A 20459-nucleotide genomic window follows, 5' to 3' on the forward strand; every position below is an offset into this window, starting at 1 on the left:
TCCTTCGTCCCCCTTTCTCTCTGTCCCTCCCCTACTCACACCCTCTCTCAAAAAATCAATAAACATTAAAAAAAAAACAAAAACTACTATTTGGACACTAGGGACGCTCATAGCTACTGGCCTGACCATAGTTTCTACAATTTATTTAACGCTACTCTGTGCCAGGCATTGCTTTAAGCTTTTCACAAATGTTAATTTGTTTATTCTTCATAGCAAACCTATTATTATCATCAAACTAAATCCCCATTTTACAGATGAGGAAGTTGAGGTACAGGGAAATTATGTAAATTGTTTAAAGTCACACAACTCGTAAGTGGCAGAGCCAAGATTAATATCCACAATCTTTACTCATCTTGATATACTTCCTCCCAGTTGACCTGTTTTCAGATGCCCACCCCTAGGCTAGGAGAAGGCAAAAAAAAACCCCTGACCTACAGACCCACTAAGACACCCCCATCCTGGGAGGCCAAAAATAAAAACAAAAACAAATGTCCATTACATTAGTATATTTTTTAAAAAAAGTCACTAACTCAAGATTATACAGCACCATTTTTATTATAGGCATTTCAATAATTAAATTTTGAAGAATCATATAAAATGATATATGATACAGAACGAGGTTCTCTTACAAAAGTTTAGATCAATCAGTTTCATTACAATTAAGACCAAGCAGCCAAAGAAAAAAAAGAATAGATTAACCCACAATAGATTAATCCCCAAAACCTCAGGAATAAACACGCAAGCAAGCTTGAAGTTTACTGTGACACAAATTGTGTATTCAGCCAAAAGGAGTATTTTCTTGTTAGTTATTCAACATTTGGCCCTGAGAGGACAGGGGGCCATTAGCATGTGAATGATCTGACCCATCCTCCTCTTCCAAAGCAATAATATCTGGAATTTCATCAGTCTCAGATGTCAAGTCTATAGCAGTGAAATCAAATACCTGTAAAAGAAGAATCTTGGATATTAAAACAAACACTGGTGAACTGCACTGTCCTCATGGAGACCCTGATTACTGCATGTGAATGAGCCTCCCTTTCTCCATAGCCATGCTTCCTGAAAGGTGTTTAGTCATATTACCACAGTTCACTCATATTATAAAACTTCTCTTTAAAATGAAACTAACTAGGGGGGAACTTACTAAATGAAAGTTTTCTTGAAAATACAAAATGTAAGGCATTTCCAGTTATTCATCTATTAATCTACTATTCTCTTAAAATCAGTAGTAATATTCCACTTTTCCAGAAGTCTGACTTACAAATATAACCCTTTTGGGAAACGTCTAGGAACTGAGGAAGGAAAAGGTGTTTTAATAGTTGAAACAGCCATCCCAAAGTCCTATTCTTCTCTGCATAGGAAAGGCTTTTAGGGATAAGAAGTTCTATTAGCTCTTACTTTACATACAATTTTGATAAGCTATGCGATGTTTCTTAGGCGACAGCAGATTAAAAGCAGAAAATTAGTAAGGTATAATAAATTACTAAAGGCTGGAATCTTGATAGCAGAGAAAAAAAAATTAGCTAATTATCTAACAGAGGCAAAACAACAAAAATCCATCAAAATGCAGACAACAGGAGGGAAGAGTGAGGAGTTACTGTTTAATAGTTACAGTTTATGCTTGGAATAATGATAAAGTTCTAGAAATAGAAAGTGATAATGATGGCACAACATGGTGAATGTACCTAATGCCATTGAATTGTACGCTTAAGAATGGCTAAAATGGGGGCGCCTGGGTGGCATAGTCAGTTAAGCGTCCGACTTCAGCTCAGGTCATGATTTCACGGTTTATGAGTTCGGGCCCTGCGTTGAACTCTGTGCTGACAGCTCAGAGCTGGAAGCCTGCTTCAGATTATGTGTCTCCCCCTCTCTCTCTGCCCCTCCCCCCCTCATGCTGTGTCTCCGTCTCTCAAAAACGAATAAACATTTAAAAAAAAAAAAAAAAGAATGGCTAAAATGGCAAATTTGATGCTGTGTACATTTCACAATTAAGAAGGAGTAAAAATGAAACAAGAGGAAAAACAGACAAGAAGAGGGAATCTTGTTTATCTTCCCAAAGAACTCAGGTGCTCAGAGAACTGTCTGGCCTGAGGTACAAACTTCTACCATTTATTCTTGAGGCTCTCAGTTTGGGTAGATCAAACTACATTCTAGCTATTTATCAATGTTCGCCTTGCAAAGATTCGATCCAACCTGACATCCACCAAAGCCAGCAATGCTTATACAATTTGATTCAGAGCATCAGTCAGACAAGCCAACTATTGCAATTTGAGCTTTAGTAGGTTAAAAGATACACCTTACTTAGCTCTCTCTTCTAAACTATGTCTGTTAATAGTATGTTTTAACATCCAATATGACTTTGTTTTTAACAAATATAAAATAGAACAGGAAGGTACAACACAAGAAGATACAGGCAGAGAGATTTTCTGGGCCCCAAAGAGGCAAGCTGCAGTTTTCTCTTATCAGAGAGCTAGAGTGCTAGAACAGAAAAAAAAAAAAAAAAATGCATGCACTTTGACAACAGTAAGACATCAAACTAAAACCCCATCCTACCACCCACCTCTTCTCAACCTGTCTCCTCACCTCTCACATGAGGAAGATACCTGATTTGGTTACAGATGAAGAATGAAGGTAGAATGAGCTAACTTGTAAAAGGTGCTCAGTAAAGAGTAGCTTTTATTTTCATATGTTCCTTAAATACCAACACACACACACACACACACACACACACACACACACACACTACCTCCAAAGTCACCTCACTTGTCCTATCTTTGCAGAAGGTTGGGGATCCCAAACTCAGAATTTTTGGAGAAAAGTTTTCAGCACCACTATCAAAAAAAAAAAAAAAATCTCTAGTACCTGAGATGCTTTACAAGAGTCATGTGAATAATTCCCCTTCCATATATCCAGAATGATCCAGAGTGTATAATGTCCATTAAATTCTTGGCTACCAGTAAAACCTATTTGGAGGCTGTGAATAGAGGGTAGGACAACTAAGGGGTAGTCACAATCCATCAAGTTTCCATGGTGAGTTTAATGTAAAATGTAGTGATTGTGCCTGACCATCTTCATGAGAAATGTGGCACAAGAGAAATCATTTCGCACATCTATAAGATAAATCCTTTTTCACTGACATAAGCAAGTGTAGTTTGGACCATTGATGGAGTGTAAGGAGTCTCTTTCAGAGAAAACCCATTCAGGGATAGAGGCCACACTCAAGAATCTGGTACTTACTATGGAATTAATGAGATAATCATAGTCCCCCCCTGAAAGGACAGGAAACCATCAACACATGCTTTTCAGGAAACCAAGTGACCATGCTAGGATTCCTGCAACCTGTTCATACAACCTCTGGGGCACCTTTCATAACATAGACTTCATTGATTCGCATATTTATTATAACAACTTTCCAGAAGGTGGCACTATAAGGTGCCATTTTCTAATTTGCCTAACAGTAGGCTAGTGCTTGGTGGCCTGGTGCCCTGGCGAAGGTGAGACTATTACAGAAATAAAAATAACATCTGTGGGAAGGTAACTTGCTAGTAAAGGTGTATATGCAATGCTGATATGACACAGAATCAGGAAAATTGGTTTATTTTGAAATAGAGTAAGTATAGAAGCGCTAATGTAGTGACAAGAAGAAACTGAAATTTAAGTTTGTATAAAAGTAATTTGATTTCTAGTGTTATGAAAGGATCATGCAAGAGGTAGTGAGTGACTAGCTCTATCACCAAATACATAAGATAAACCCTGGTGAGAGTTCGATTTAGCACAAACGTCTCACCACCCAGAACAGATTGCATATGCAGCTTGTTTATGTGCTTGTGAGCTACAGAACTCTGTTTTACATGAACACTGTTTTACATGAACACTGTTCTGTTTTACATGAACACTGAGTACCATCCCCTGGTGCACATCACCTTCCCTACTGTAGAAACACCCTCTTGTACCCTGATGCTTTGTCCTCAGCCAACAAGAGTCTGTGGAAGTGATTAGAACTCTTAGCAAAGGGAGCAGGTTGACACCGATCACAAAGTGATCCTTGGTATGTATCCATTGCACAGCATTCAGCTAGTCACTGTTAACTCCTGTGTATTCCATTCGTTTGAGCAGGTAAATCAAGCATAGGTCTTAGGACACTTTATGGAACCCACACTGGGAGTCTTGTTTGGAGAGAAGGAACTATAGGTAACCCTAGTCGTGTTTCCTTTGCTTCTCTAACAGTATTCAGTGGGTCACCTACAGTAGAATCACTAGGGATGATGCTTTCTATTTTAAGGGATGCTTTGATTTTTTTTTTAAGGGATGCTTTTTTCTTTCTTTTTTTTTTTAATTTTTTTTTTAACGTTTATTTATTTTTGAGACAGAGAGAGACAGAGCATGAATAAGGGAGGGTCAGAGAGAGGGAGACACAGAATCTGAAATAGGCTCCAGGCTCTGAGCTGTCAGCACAGAGCCCGACGTGGGGCTCAAACTCACGGACCGCGAGATCATGACCTGAGCCGAAGTAGGACGCTTAATCGACTGAGCCACCCAGGCGCCCCTAAGGGATGCTTTTAAAAACTGCAGATGTCTGGTACTACCACCAGACTAGTAACCAGATTCTCTGGAGGTGGAACCCATGAATCTGCATTTTGTCAATTTCTCCAGTTGATAATCCCTGGCATAGACAAAGAGGGCAGAACACTCCCTGGTGTGCTGTTAACCATGCCAAGAGTTCATTTTATACAGCCTGATTGATCCATTAACTACCTCCTTAGCTGAGTTTTCCTGTGCTCTAGCCTGTGCAGACAAAACAAAAGTTGAAGTGCTTCATTCACACCATTCAACATCTACTCTTATTAACGCTAAGCTTTAATTTAAATGGTTGGATAGGGGCTCCTGGGTGGCTCAGTCAGTTAAGCATCTCAGTTCAGCTCAGCTCAGGATCTGGCAGTTTGGGGTTTTCCAGCCCCACATCAGTGGCTCTGCTGTCAGCATGGAGCCCGCTTCAAATCCTCTGTTCCCCCCTCTCTCTGCCCCTCCCTTCCTTGGTCTCTCTCTCAAAAATAAACATTTTTTAAAACCTTAAAAAAATAAATAAATAAGTGGATGGATGGAATAAAAGCCAAAATACAAGTGTTGGTGAAGATGTGGAGAAAACAGAATCCTCATACCTTGCTGGTGGGCACGTACAATAGTACAGCCACTTTGGAAAACAGTTTGGTAGTTTCTCAAACAAGTAAACACATGGTGTCTATGACCTACTCTCCATTCCATTCCCACACATATACCCAAGAGACATGAAGACATAATTTAAGTGGTAACTAGTTCTCCAACACTACCTATGTAAAAGTACCATTTAATCTATTCACTACTTTTGTAAGATGTAGTTAACACTTTCCTTTTTTTTTAGTTTATTTATTTTGAGACAGAGCAAGCATGAGCAAGGGAGGGGCAGAGACACACACAGAGAGAGAGAGAATCCCAAGGCTCTGCACACTGTCCAAGAACTTACGAACCATGAAATCATGACCAGAGTCAAAACCAAGAGTCGGACACTTATTTAACTGACTGAACCATCCAGGCACTCCTTTCCTAAGTTCTAGAAGACATTAGAACGTTTTTTTCCCCTCTCACAGGAAATATCACCTAAGTTAGCATTCCCTTTTGCTTTGGTCAATAAAACTGAAAACTCAAATTGTTGCCCTGCCATTCCTATACTGCCTTATGCTGAAGTGTAGTATTTTGCAGGTTAACTTTATAATATAGGTAGGGAATTTTTAAATTGGCAGCCTGGAACAGAGTGAGGGATAAACAATGTCCTATACCAGGATATTACTTGAATGTTCATCAACAAGCTTCCCCTAAGACCATAAAAGTCTCTTGAGCAGTTTCTGGTTTTACCATTTTATCAGGGCAGAGTCCATGCCTTATACTACTAGGAACTCAAATACCAAATTAAATCACTTTGTAACGCAGCTACATAGATAGGATAACATAGCCACCTACATCTCACGAGACCATCATCCATGCAGACTCAGTACTAGGTCACTCTTGGAGCTGGGACAGTCCCAAGTCCATGAGAGCACAGGGAGATCAGGGAGATTAGACCGGCAAAAGCCCCTCCTTTCCATACCCCCACATCTGCTCTCCCAGGCATCATTTAGACTCCATTTCCTTAAAGACTGGTGCACAAGTATCTATCCTGTTCTTTATTCCTCCTTTCCTCACCAGCCACCTCTATGAGCTAAATGATATTCTAGAAGAGAGATTTCAGATAGACCAAATTTCAGTTTTTCCCTTCTCAGTTCATTAGCTCTTCAACACCTACATTGCACTTTGATAGTCGATAGATTTTCTTAATCACGTCCTGATATTACACCTGGACTGGCAACTTAAAGATGCTGTATGTCACTGCCCCACAGTGGTGTCCCCCTATGCCTCTAGTGCAAAATAGAAAGACATCCCATCCTCAAACATTTCACTTTCATCTGTTGAAGCGTCACTAATTTTACATTACAGGTGAAAATACTAAGGCTAAGAGATGAATGGCTAGCACACCATATTCTTTTGATTTTTTTACCCAGAACTAACCAGAGTCCATGTTATTATTACAAAGGAAAAAAACCCAAAAAACAAAAAAATTGAACACTCAAGCATGCCACGTCAGCCTTCATGCAGCCAAATGTTTAAAAACCGTCCATAGTTAGATATTGTGCTTAATCGGCTTTTTTTCTCACTAGCATTGTCCTCCTTGGGGAAAAGTCTGTTAAACCAAACTGACAGCTTATGCAACAATAAAGCTGTAAGATGCAAGACCATGGATTTTGAGACATGTTGACAACAGAATGGAATGCACATGGGCACAAACTTGAGACACAAAGCCAGACAAAACCACAAGTGAGCACAGCTCATGGCAAAAAAATGAGGGCTAGTGCTGTTTTTCTGGAAGCTAAGTAGTCTTGTTCATGAATAGCTTTGAGAATGGTCTCCTTTCCATAAGCAATTCAGTTGGCCCTGTAACTTTCATAATGGGAAAACAAGTCTATGTTCAGGGTAAGGAAGTATGTGTATAGCTACGGTATGTAATTTACCAACCAATTAGAACAAACCACAAGATAGGAGCCTTGGAGTTTTGAGGGGGAGGGGCAAGGTCATGTCCAATTAGGATGAAGAAGTTAAAAAATATTTAAGAGTCAGTTGCTCTGGAAAATTCCAGTTCTTGGGACCAGGCAGGCAAGTGAATGGATGGGTTTCCATCCCGGAAGCCCATGGAATTGTGGCAGTCCACCTTCCCAGTAACTAGATACTTCTTGGCTTTAAGTATCTCAGTGAGTCTCTCCCCTCCAATTCATCTCACCTGTTTACTGATTCCTGGAGTTACCTCAAGGGGCAAAACTTAGTTCTGTCACTCTGTAGGCTTTGATGGTCTCATTCACATCAAGGGCACATGCGGTTACGCGCGGCCTCCTTGTTTTCTTGGGGAGAAAGGGGAGGGAGGAACCAGAATATAAAGAGACAAACCTTAGACTTCAGCTCTAAAGAGCAGCCTTGCTATCCTTTTCGCGGGGACAGGCAGAAGTATGTAGCTCTATTTGACAAGTTGTTTTTTAAACAGTTTGGCATCCTGCAGCTTTGTTACAAGGAGATTCATGAGATTTCCTCCCTCATTGACCAACACTGAGGGACTAGAAGTCTGAACACCCTCAGGTGGAGGTAAGAAGAATCCTTTCCTACAGAAGGATCCAAAGTCTAAAAGTCTTTCTATTTCTAATTATTCCTAAAGGTATCTCCCCAACTATTGTTAGTGACTTTCTCCCAAAGTGACAACATGGCAAGTCAAATTGAGCTGAGACTGGACACTGACTAGTCTCGGTTCAGGGCTCTCGCTTTCAACAGCCCTTTACCAAGAAAGGCATACTGCCTTTACAGGAAACTGATGCCAATTGCTTCCTTTCAGTTTTGATTCCTTTTCAGCCATAAGTAGCCTTCTACTGGCCTAAAAACCCCCTCAGAGGTTGAGTGAATGGGGAGATAAAGGCAACAACTGTCACCTTGTAAAAATTCTGGTATGCACATTAGCTTTTAATTTGCTTAAGACCTGTTGTGAAACCCTCCATTTTTAGCACTAGCCTTCTAATGTTATTACCCTGCCAAGTTCCCCACTGGGCCAGTTGGAATTCACAGATGTGTGTTAATAACCCCATCATGCAGGCCAAGCAGCTCTATGAAAGCAACACACGAAGCACATGGAACACACAGCATAAAATCGATCTATTCTGCAGTGAATTTTATTGAATTCATAGGGGACATTCCTTTACGAAAAATAAAAAACTGAAGTTGTACAGGCATGCTTGGTGAGACCAATCAGTGACAAAGCCTGCTCAGACCAAACCGGAGCAGACACCAGTTCACACCACAGCCCACACGAGGTGTTTTTATTCAATACAAATAAACAGCAACAAGGCTAACACGCTGAGACCATAAAGCACTGAAACTTTTTGTGAGTTCGACCAATTTATCATCTAGCATTCTTTTCTTACCAGCCAGGTAAACAATAGAACGCATCTGCTGATGCCAGAAATTTTAAAGCTCTGAATCCAGTTAGAAAAGACTACAACTGGGGACGTTTTTCCTAGCTAGCTGCTTCCCCAATTCCAAATTGTCTAGCAGGTTAATTTCAACAGAACAGAAAGGATCATCTGGCTGGCTGAACCATCTACTGGTGACAAGGACAGGTTTAATGTGTTTTGTGCTGAGGCTGCTGGGCCTGACTGGTTGTGTCCTTCTCTGCACCTTGGTCCTGAGGATTCTGAGATTCGGTCAGCTGAGGATAAAAGGGACCTACCAGCCAGTTGAGAGGTGTGTTGTTAACAAGATAATCCATCACATCATCTAAAGACTCCTTCATTTTCTGCAGCTGCCCCTTGCTAGAAGTGAGAAGGCCGTCAGACACTTCCTTAAAGGAGGCAGCGTTGCGGAACACTGAGTAGATGTCACCAGCCATCACCCCCACGTGACTGGCCTGATCCTGGATGTTCTGTGGTAACCCCTGGATGTTGGACAGCAGGGTGTGGCACGTGGTCTGGAGCTGCTGAGTCAGGTTGCGGGCAATAGCAAGAGTACGTGACTCAATGTGCTAAAAATAAAGCAAGTTTAAAAATTAGCAGTGAATCCAACAGTGCTATTTAGCAGTCAGTTCAATTACAGTAAACTGGGTATGTGTCTACCACGTATGTGGATTCTCTGACTTTTCAAAATCCTCATAAGAACCCAAGAATACAAGAGAAGTTCTGTCCACTTTTCAGTAGGCATATGAGCTTTGGGAAACCAAAGAACCACTTTCTAGGACTACAGCATGGTATTTCTTCTGTCTGGAACATCCGGGCCCTTACTGCCCTTTCACCTAGTTTATTCACCCATTAGACCTCAACTTAGCACTCCTCTCTTCCAGGAAGCCATCTGACTCACCCATCCTTTCTCTAAGGCTGAGTTAGGTTCCTTTCCTATACATTCTCATAGCACCTGTGTTGATGCTAGCAGAAAGCACTGTGGCAATAAAAATGCCATATCACCTGTGAGTCTGTGCCCCTTATGAGGACAAGGCCTAAGTTTCTCATTTAGTTGTATTCTGATATGGGCAAGACGTGGGTCTGTAGGTTAAATTACTGCACATTTTGCTTTTCTGTCACTGAACAACCTATGTACCCAGTATTGTTCAAACTTGTGAGTGATAGAAGACAGTATTCTAAGAGGAATAATGGGAAAATGGAAATGAAAAATAAGAACATCTTCAAAAACTGTACTGGATGACTCTCCCCAGTGTCTCACCTCAGCACAGTGGGATTCATCTGTATCATCATGGCCGATGCTTCTCTTCCATTCCACCCAGGAGAGATAGAACTTATCCTGAGCACCTTGAATTTTCTGGTTGGCACTCTGCACATTCTTCCTGGCAAATTCAATCTAGGGTATGTTGAAATAACACAAAGGAACAAACCAGTCAGACATGCATTCATATTAGCCGGTTCTCAGAGGATATAAATCAGATAATATAAAAAACAAGAATTTCCATGAGAGTTTAAGGAGAGTTGTCCCCACTATCATTGTTACTTATTACCAGTTTTTGTAAATCAACCAAGTAATCATAGTTTTTTACTGCCTCTATTTATTAAACCACTGTCTCCAAATTTACGTCCACTTTAGCACAAGTAAGGTAACTCAAATTTAACATGTATATACATAAAATATAAAATTACAAAAGGAAAAGGAATTAAAACCCCCTCTTCCCTGTTGCCAGCTACCTCTTTCCCCTTCCAAGAAGAAACCAGCTTCTAAGGATAGTACAATACAGACTGTTTTGCAATTTGGCAATCTTTAATGGCTACACAAGTCTTTTATGATGTATCAATTTAATTACTTTCCGATTAGTTGACAGGCATCATTTATAGTGTTTTGTAACTCTAAACTTATCTGTGCATCTATAAAGAAATATTTTTTTTTTAAACGTTTATTTATTGTTGACAGAGACAGAGCATGAGCAGGGAAGGGGCAGAGAGAGAGGGAGACACAGAATCCAAAGCAGGCTCCAGGCTCCAAGCTGTCAGCACAGAGCCTGACTCAGGGCTCAAACCCACAAACACTGAGATCAAACCCACAAACACTGAGATCATGACCTGAACCAAGTGGAACATTTAACTGACGGAGCCACCCAGGAGCTCCTACAAGGCAACAGTGCTAAAAGTAAAACTGCCTAAGGCATAGGTGTGTTTGTAACTTGCCCAGAACAATCCCTCGTATGCCCCAGGAAAGCCCAAGTACAGGCACACCTCTTTCTCTACCTCACTGCCCACAGCATCAAATTTTGCCACTGTGATAGGCCAGGGGAAGCACCTGGAACTTGGCCCCTCAGAAGAAGACTAACATCGCTTCATGTATTTCAGCCATTTATCGTTCCTTTTCGGTGAGTTGTCTGTATAACTCTTTGCCCATTTTTCTACTGGGTTGTTCACAAGATTAAAATTCCTGGATGTCATGATTACATTTCTCTCATCCCTCCAGAGGGATGGGCTCACTTTAGCTACCTTTAAATGAAGTTCTACTCACCAGGTTAACAGTGGAATGGAGCTGAGAAATGGTCTCTTGGCTTTTTTGCTTGGCTTCTTTAACCCTGCTGAGGGCCTGCTGGTAGGCACGTGAGCGGAGCTTGGTAGACAGGGATCCCAGCCTAATGTAATAACTTGGCTTCTGAACCGTATCAAACCCTTCAACCTTTTTTGCTTCTTTTTCTGAAATTAGAAATAAAGGAACAAAAATCCCAAGGGATCACACCTAGAAGTGAGGAGGCCTGGCCTCTAACCTGGATCTTACCTTGTTGATTCTACCCACCCACCTAGCAATTATGTTCTCATTCCCCCAGGACAGCTCCTGTCTGCTTCTGGGCTTGACCACCCAAAACACACATATCACTGCATCTGACATCTTTATCTACACGTGTCTCAACGCCCCCCCCCCCACCCCTATCAGTGAGCTTCTTGGGCAACACAGTATCTGGCACATAGTAGGCACAAAATGTTTAATGATCCTGTAAAGCAGCCCACTGAAAATAACCCATTTATAGAAAATTTCTCTAAGTTAATTTCTCCCAAAGTTTCCAAACTTACTATGTAGAATTCTATATGAAACAACTCAGAATCAAACAGGTGACTTTTGGTATACGAAGTAGATCTCAATGAAGCAGTTTTAAAAGACAGATTTAAGATATAAACTATGAGTTCAAGACAAATATCCAATTACCTAGTTCTTTCTCAGTGAGAGGGAGGTACTGGTCTACCAGCAACTCAGATTTGGTGAGTGCATTCTCTACTCCACTGCTAACCAGCTGCATCATCCGACTTCCCAAGACTGTGTTAATGCCGCCATTGACCACAGACTTGGTCTTCTGCACACTGCCAGTCACTGCTCCTTTGGTCTTGTCCATCACCCCAGTGATGGTGCTGGCCATGGTATCCTTGGCTCCAGTCACAGTAGTTGTCACAGCATCTTTTGCCCCAGTCATAGCACCTCTGGCATTGGCAACAACCTACAAGTAAAAAAACAGATTGCTTGGCTGATCAGAAACACAGGCATAAATATAGAATTATAGTCTTAACGAGGACAGCCTCATTGGAAGTGCTTAACAAGGAATCTGGCCCTTTCACTCCCTAGCTTTAGGTCTTAGGCAAATCGCCAAGAGTTAATAAGCATCAATTTCCTCAGCAGATCTATCTGCCCTATCTGCCACCGCTCAAGCGTTGCTGGAGGAGCCAATAAGGTAAAACAATACAAAATGTGTCAAGGTATTTCATTTGAACTAGGTCGAACATGTAATAAGGTACAAAAGATCCTCTAGAGAAGAATGGCATTTTCCATGTTGACATGCTCACAGTGAGAGCAGCAGCCCAGGCACACCTAGGAGCATAGACAGGTGGTACCATGCCCACCTGGCCCTAGGAGCACAGCCCCAGAAGGTCAACACCTGGGCAGAGACGTCAGTTCCCCATCCTAAAGGATGGGCTCTCAGACACCGTGAGAAAAATGTTTATATACCACCTCTTCGTTTATCTAATACCATATGGGAATCAGTTATTTGTGACAGCAATATCATCTACAGAGGCAAAGCCACAAATCAATAAAGATCATACTAAAGCATGACAACCAAAGGGGGCGAATTCATCTTGTTCCTTAGAGATAACCTGACAGTAATTCAGCAAGTAAGGGAGTGGCCATCGCTGTTTCAAAAATACATTCAGGAGGAGAATTTATTTCTCCTGTTTATGGCATGTTCATGACACGCACAGCCTGGGCTAACCAGACAGAACATGAAGACGTGTGAGGCAGCAAGCCTTGGCACTCTTACCCAACCAAGCTCACCTGGTTTGTTGGCTGATTCAGAATAGGCAGTTTCTCCTCAATCCTGTCGAGCCCCTTACAAGCATAGGTATTAGCAACCGCAACTAGAAGAATCACAAATGAAGACAATGTTAAGTGCAGATAAGAACGTATACTATTATACCTTGGACCTTTGGCATTTTTATAAAAAATTGGAAAAATGTTGATCTTCATTTACAATACAACGCACTGCCTAGTTTCTCTAGCTCAGATGGAAGAGGCTTAGCAGGTTGCTGGCAATTGTCTTCTACAGACAAGGAAATAAGGAAGTGGAAGGGAGCAGCAGGCAGTGGCAACGCCGTGCCAGGTAGGAAGCTGGCTAAGAAGCTTCTTCCTCATCAACTGGTGTCTAAGGTTAATGCTAAGAGAAGCCAGGCTTCAACTGAACCCTCATTCAGGGAATGAGGGATCTGAAAATTCTAAAAATTAGCACTTCCTGTCCAGTTTAATCCCTACCTACACTTAATTCAGTAAGTGGAAATGTATTTTGGGTTATTAGCAGGAAAAAGCATGCTAACAGCACCCTGAATGTCACCAACAAAGCACAGATTTTAGTCCAAGTTTCCCTTCCAATGATGGCCAAGCCAAGCACTAGTAACAAATCCATCTGGGAAGAAGCAGAGTTGGAAAATTGGTCCCTAACGGTTCCTTATAATCCCAGAAGGCCATGATTTAACCATTTAGAGGAAGTATCTAAACCTTTACTCAAAAGCAGTTAATAACATGAAAAAATAGAACCCTTCCTACACTACTAGTGGGAATGTAAAACGGTGCAGCTGCTTTGGAAAACAAGCCGGCAGTTCCTCAAAAACTTCAGCAGTTAACATATGACCCAGCAATCCCACTCCTAGGTATATACCCAAGACACCTGAAAACATATATCCACACAAAATCTTGTACATGAACGTTCACAGTAACATTCAAGATTTAGCATCACCGAGGGGCGCCTGGGTGGCTCAGTCGGTTAAGCGTCCGACTTAAGCTCAGGTCATGATCTCACGGTCCGTGGGTTCGAGCCCCGCGTCAGGCTCTGGGCTGATGGCTCGGAGCCTGGAGCCTGCTTCCGATTCTGTGTCTCCCTCTCTCTCTGCCCCTCCCCCATTCATGCTCTGTCTCTCTCTGTCCCCAAAATAAATAAACATTAAAAAAAAAAAAATTAAAAAAAAAAAAAAAAAGATTTAGCATCGCCGAAAGTAGAAGGAACCCAAATGTCCATCAACTGATGAATAAGTAAAATGCAATCTATCCATACAATGGAAAATGATTCCACAATAAAATAAGGCACTGATACAACATGACATGGATAAACCCCAAAGACATTATGCTAAATGAAAGAAGCCAGTCATGAAAAACATTTTTTATGGTTCCATTTATATTAAATGTTCAGAAAAGAGAAGTCTATAAAGACTGAAAATAGATTAGTAGTTGCCTAAGGGGGTTGGAAGGAGATGGGGAGAGACTGCTAATGGGTGTAAGGTTTCATCCTTTTTTTTTTTTAATTGTAGCAAAATACAAACATACACTTCACCATTTTCACTATTTAAAACAAGAATGGTTTTACCTCTGCATAATTCAGAGGCATTAAATTCATTCACAATGGTATGAAATTATCACATTATTTTCAGAACTTTTTCAACATCCTAAACAGAAACTGGTATGAGGTCCCTTTCTGAGGTGATGAAAAGGTTCTAAATGGATTATAGAGATACTTGCACAACTCTGTGAATATACTAAAAACTACTTAATTGTACACTTTAAGTGGGTGAGTTCTATGGTGTGTTAATTGTACATCAAAAATATGTTACTTTTGACAATAGTTCATGCATGTTGTGTGATCCCAAGGAAATCAGTTATTCATTTCACCCACTAGCTCCCCTTGCGATCTCTGCTGACAGAGGCATCACTGGAGGACTGTTTAACTCTCTTGAATATCTGCTATTGTTATGAGGCAGACGCTTTCCATAACAATAAGGGCCACCTGGTAGGGCTTTTTTTTTTTTAAGTTTATTTTTGAGAGAGAAATGGAGAGCAAGCAGACAGAGAACAAACGGGGAGGGTCAGAGAGATGGAGACAGTCAGCACAGAGCCTGATGTGGGGCTTGAACTCACGAATCGTGAGATCATGACCGGAGCCAAAGTCAAGAGTCAGACACTCAACCGAATGAGCCACCCCAGTGCCCCTACCCAGCAGTTTGTAAGTAAAGGCAGTATGTACCTAAGGAAAGGCAGAGGGGGTTCCCTGAGGCTGCCTCTAAGTGCTAGGAGTCTAAGGCTGGCTTTCACATATTCTAGACAGTTCCTGGCTCACCCCTGCCCAATCCCTTGGACTGAATCTTGAGGAAGAAATCAGAACTCACTTTGTGGCTCCAGCTTCTGGATGATGGGTAGAGCACTCGTCACAGCCACAGAAGTGATGGTCTTCACACCCTTCTCTGCCATCTCGCACACGGACTTCAAGCAAGGATACTGATCCTTTGTGCTGATGTAAGCCGAGGAGACAAGGTCGTATGTGGAGCTCACCAAGGGTAGGTTAGCTACCCTAGTGACCACACTCTGCAACCAAGGCAGAGGAAATTGTTAATTCCTCAAAACACACGGGAGGGAAAGGAATCAAGAAACTGTATTTAAAGGTCATACCGGTTGTGGATTAACTGCGACTGATGCCATTTTTCCTCCTGAAGAAAGAAATCTGTGGAAGAGAAACTTCTTTCAGGATACCAGGGTAAGACTCTCCCAGACTCAGTCCCCACTCAAGTAAATGTTAATTTCAAGAGAAACATGCAAGATACAGTAGGTGTGGTCTTCTGCATTTCTCCCCGGCCTCAAGCTGGCAGCTCTCCCCTAGGCAAACACCTTCTGAGGCCGGCTTTCAGAATTTATGGGTAAAATTCCAATAGAAAACAGGGTCCATAGGAAACAGCAAAGTTATTGGGATGTTTGTCTTGTTCTCCACCAGGATATTAGGAATGCCTTTTGAAGAGGAACATCTGTTCACAAAAACTGTGGAACCAAGTTAAAATCCATGATAAAACTATAGAGAGGGGTAATTGGCTGGGTCAGTCAGTACAGCATGCGACTCTTGATCCGGGGTTGTGAGTTCAAGCCCCATGCTGGGTGTAGAGATTACTTAAAAATATTTTTTATTAAAATTTAATGTTTTTCTTTTTTCTTTTTTTTGAAAGAGAGAGAGAAAAACAGCGCAGGAGGTGCAGAGAGAGAGAGGGAGGCACAGAATCTGAAGCAGGTTCCAGGCTCTGAGCTGTCAGCACAGAGCCCCAGGGGCTGGAATTCACTAACCGGGAGATCATGACCCTGACCTGAGCCGAAGTTGGACGCTTAACCAACTGAGCCAACGTTGGATGCTTAACCAACTGAGCCAACCAGGCGCCCCTAAAAGTAAAATATTGTTTAAAAAGATTTCAAGTAGAAGACATCTTTGACAGGACCATCTGTGATAAAATGAGGCACCGATAAATACCTCATTGATAAAATGGAGCACTTTAGGGTAATTTATTCCTTCCTTTGAAGGGACTGCAACTAGTCTAGGGGAGACTAAAGCACGAGAGGGAAGGCGGGCTCCCAGGAATTGAGAAACATTCCAGGAGGCTTTTAAATGTTCATTTAGTTCCTCCAAGGACTATACACCCACATAAAACTGCCTCAACTGCTAAGCAGCAGAACTGGGAAGGAAGAATCTATCTGCACGGCCCGCTGTCCACCACTTCAGGGCTAGTCAGTCTACCCTCCGGTCGCCGAGGGTCCCAGTGACACAGGAAATGAGTAAGAGCCACCCCGAAGGGGCAAGTCAGGCGCCAGCACCCACAGCCTTGCTGTCGCCGTGAACCCCACAGAGTTCTGCCTGGAGACTATTTGCTAGCACATTTCCTTTCCGATAATGTACTTTCGGGGACAAATGGAAACTGTTACCGCGCAACCAAGCCAAGAAGCTACACCCGCACTGAAGCCGCTGGCAGAGATTCCAGAAAGAAAAAAAAAAAAAGCAAGACTGGAAAGCGCAGGCCCAGGAGACCGCCCCTTCCCAGCCCGGACCCGGAAACCGCCCCGAGGCCGCGAGGCGGGCAGGCTCCGGGACCACCGCCCAGTCCCCTAGCCTGGAGCCCCGCGGGGGACCCGGGCCAGGCCGCGGGTCACAGAGGGGGCGCGCACCTACCAACCGATATTAGCGCAGAGACCAGGGTCCGACGAGCCCCACGCGACGTTCAAAGCCAGGCTCTGGCCACCAGGCTATATACCCCGCCGGCCCCGCCCCCCGCGCCCCCGCAGCACGTGACCCGCGGCCCCGACGCGGAGCAGCCGCAGCCCCGCCCGAGGGTCGCGCTCCCGCGGGCGTGGGCGCCCTCCCAGGCGGGTGGCGGAGGTCGTCGTTGCGCCGGCGGCCCCGCCGGTTTTGCAAAAGGAGTCAGCGGAGTTGCGTTACGAACGAACCGTAACCTGTTGATTATCGTCAGTCCGCAGAACAGAGCGCTGCCTTTAAAAGCGGAAACGACGGCTTCTGGGATTATTTTTAGCGAGTAAATGACTTCTAACGTTTGGTGACATTTTAACCTGATGACGGTCCTGTAGAGATTGTTTTATTGCTTTTTTGTCTTTAAGGTTAGTTTTTCAAATGTATTTCTCACTTATTTAATTCACAAGAAGGGCTTTAGAATGCCGTCGGTTGGTCTCCTTTTTTTCCCCCAGGAACAGTTATTTTTAAATCACTCCAGGATGGTATCTGCCTGTGCTTATTATGCAAGATGGTCTGTAAAAAAAAAAAAAAAACTGTTACGCTTTTTCAAAGAAAGAAAGGGTAGTTACATCGTCAACATTTGCGTCCCAGTTTTTTTTCGTCTTAAAAGGCAGGGACTTGAACCAGATTATCTGAGCAAACAAGTTGCAACGGCCCCGGGCAGGGTAGGAGCTCCGTGGACGTGTCCCCGAACAGACCAGCGGCAGGGGATCCCCGCGTGATGTCGCCGCCAGCCTTTGCCCCCTCGCGCTCTCTCACGGGGAAGGCAAACAAGGGACAGGTGGAAGGGGAGCTAGTGCCCGGGACGGCCGCCAGGTCATGGCCGCCTCCCGGGGCCTGGCGACTGGCTGTGTCAAGCAGCGGCGTTTCAACTGTGGAAAGCCCTCAAAAGACATACAGCTCCATTACTTAATTTATGGTGCGTGCACGTAGATACTGTGTATCATATCTGCAGCTCCAAACTGACCATTAAAAATGTATCCCGTACATTTTTAATGGGTGGCTGAGTCGGTTGAGCGTCCGACTTCGGTTCAGGTCATGCTCTCACTGTCCGTGAGTTCCAGTCCCGCCTAAGGCTCCGTGCTGACAGCTCAGAGCCTGGAGCCTGTTTCAGATTCTGTCTGTCTGTCTGTCTCTCTCTCTCTGCCCCTCCCCCACTCATTGTCAAAAATAAGTAAACATTAAAAAAAAAAATCCCTTATACAAGACCGAAGCCCTGCATCTAGAGGCCCTCCGCAAGAGAATACAGTATTTCTCCCTCCCTTCGCACCCTGCGATTCAAAATGAAACACAATACTAAACCATAAGATAAATGTTAGGAAGTCCAAAAAGGTACTGGGTTGGTTTATGTTTTCCCCCACTATGTTGACATTTTCAATGCTTTAAGCAATCAAATTCTTTCTCTCTCTCTCCTTTTTTTTTTTTTTTTTTGTTGTTGTTGTTGTTGTTCCAGCTTTGTTAGGGCTATCAGCAGAGGTTTGGTGTGTCAGTTGTTAATCGAACCCCTGCTGTGATGTAAGATGGCAGGAATGTATTGAATTTTGAGTAATAAAGAGTTGAGTGGTTTTTTTCTTTTTTTACTTCCCTCTAATCTGACCTCTCATTTTGCAACAGAGAACTCTTGCCCTTTCACCTACAATGGCTCCATTTTGTCCTCTTTTGTTTTAAACCCCTGAGTCACTTGTCCTCAGTAAGGCTGAGCATGCTTCCTTTTGCTTTTTTATTTCTGTAAAGGTGAGGGCTCCAGGGACTAATCTTAAATCGGTTAAGCATCTGACTCGATTTCTTCTCAGGTCCTGATCTCACAGTTTGTGAGTTCACTCTCTTCGCCACCCCTCCCATGCACTCGCGCTCTCTCTCTCCTCTCTCTCTCCAAATAAATAAACTTAAAAAAATTCTTTTTAAAGAATTGTTTCTGCATAGTGCGGTAGGGAATTAGTGCATTAGAATCGCCTGGGTACTTGTTAAACATTCAGCCTCCTTCCCCAGACCTACTGAATTAGGATCTCCAGGGAGTGAGGCCCAGGAGCCTACATTTTTAACAACACCCCTTTTGAATATCACCCCTTTACTCTTGACATAGCACATTCACATATTCCTCACATTTGAGCCTCTTGAGCCTCACGACAGTCTGGAAACTCAATGAAATGGGGATTGTTAACTCCCATCTTCTAAATGAAGAACAACTTCAGACAAGTTATGAGATTTGCCCACAGTCTTACGACTTAGCAGCCAGCCAGGCAAGATTAGATCCTAAGCGCATGACCTGGACTCCTTACCTAATTTCTCTTTGTCTTAGTTCCCTCATCTATAAAGTGAAAATAATAGTCCTTCATGCTGTAAATAAAGGGTATATAATTGTTCACTGTACTAGTTTTTCAACTTTTCTGGAGCTTAAGATGTTTCAACATACACAGTAGAGGAAATAATGTAGCAAAGAGAGAAAATGAGCGGACCTGTCATTACATGCAATGTCGTGTAAATCAAAGAGGCTTCAGACAAGTAATATTGTACAAAACAAATTCAGTGAGCTCTGCTGTTAGAAGGATGGTAGTTGGTTTGGGGGCTGAGGAGGACTGGTGACTGGATGGGACCACCGAAGGCCCTTTGGGTGCTGCTAATTTTGTTTCTTCTGCTGGGAGCTAGTGACTATGCTCTTTTTGTGAAAATTTATTAAACTAAAATAAATTTAGCCCCCCTCCCCCCCCCCCCGGGTGGCTCCGTCAGTTAAGCGTCCGAATTCGGCTTCAGGTCATGATCTCACGGTTCATGAGTTTGAGCCCGTGTTGGGTTCTGTGCTGACAGCTCAGAGCCTGGAGACTGCTTCAGATTTTGTGTCTCCCTCTCTCTCTGGCCCTCCCCATTTGCACTCTGTCTCTCCCTCACACTCAAAAATAAACATTTTAAAAATTTACATAAATGTATGTTGGTATAATCTTATATAATATTTATTAATATATAATAAAATATATTAAACTTCTATATATTTTTGCATTTGTTATACTTCTCTAGAAAAGTTTTGAAAAGTTGAGAAAAGGAAAAAATATAGTTGTGCTTACTTCATGAGGTTTTTGCAAGGATTAAGTAAATCAATACACTCAACAGAACAATGTCAGGTGCATAGGAATGGTAGCTATTATTAAGGTTTTCTAACCACACCCAGAGCTTTTTTTGTCCAAGAAAACCATGCTGGGCATTGGGTGAAGAGAACTCAGCTCACAGAGGAAAAGAGAAGGGATCCCAAGGGAGCAGCAATATCCCAACTCCTGCCCAGCCTTCCTTCCTGGACTGCAAAGTA

At 42.7% G+C, this 20459-nt stretch overlaps 1 protein-coding gene across 2 annotated transcripts; it reads right to left on the reverse strand.

Moving 5' to 3' along the window:
• Positions 1 to 530: 530 nt before the first annotated feature.
• On the reverse strand, positions 531 to 17168 carry PLIN2 (perilipin 2). 2 transcript variants are annotated; one of them, XM_047064845.1, is made up of 9 exons: positions 17084 to 17166; positions 15550 to 15601; positions 15270 to 15465; positions 12895 to 12977; positions 11779 to 12064; positions 11089 to 11270; positions 9814 to 9948; positions 8831 to 9121; positions 531 to 943 (listed from the first exon to the last, which is right to left on the reverse strand). In XM_047064845.1, the coding sequence occupies exons 2-9, from the start codon at positions 15577 to 15579 to the stop codon at positions 803 to 805; spliced, it is 1344 nt and encodes a 447-aa protein (XP_046920801.1). In that variant the 5' UTR covers positions 15580 to 15601; positions 17084 to 17166; the 3' UTR covers positions 531 to 802. The 2 variants fall into 2 exon arrangements, with proteins under 2 accessions (XP_046920801.1, XP_046920809.1); XM_047064853.1 differs by lacking the exon at positions 531 to 943 and having other exon boundaries at positions 8256 to 9121; positions 17084 to 17168.
• Between the last annotated feature and the right edge of the window lie 3291 nt (positions 17169 to 20459).

Source organism: Lynx rufus, unplaced genomic scaffold (assembly GCF_022079265.1).
Source record: "Lynx rufus isolate CCGP_SWC_20201006 ecotype Redwood Valley unplaced genomic scaffold, mLynRuf1.p SCAF_10, whole genome shotgun sequence".
NCBI classification, from domain to species: Eukaryota; Metazoa; Chordata; class Mammalia; order Carnivora; family Felidae; genus Lynx; species Lynx rufus.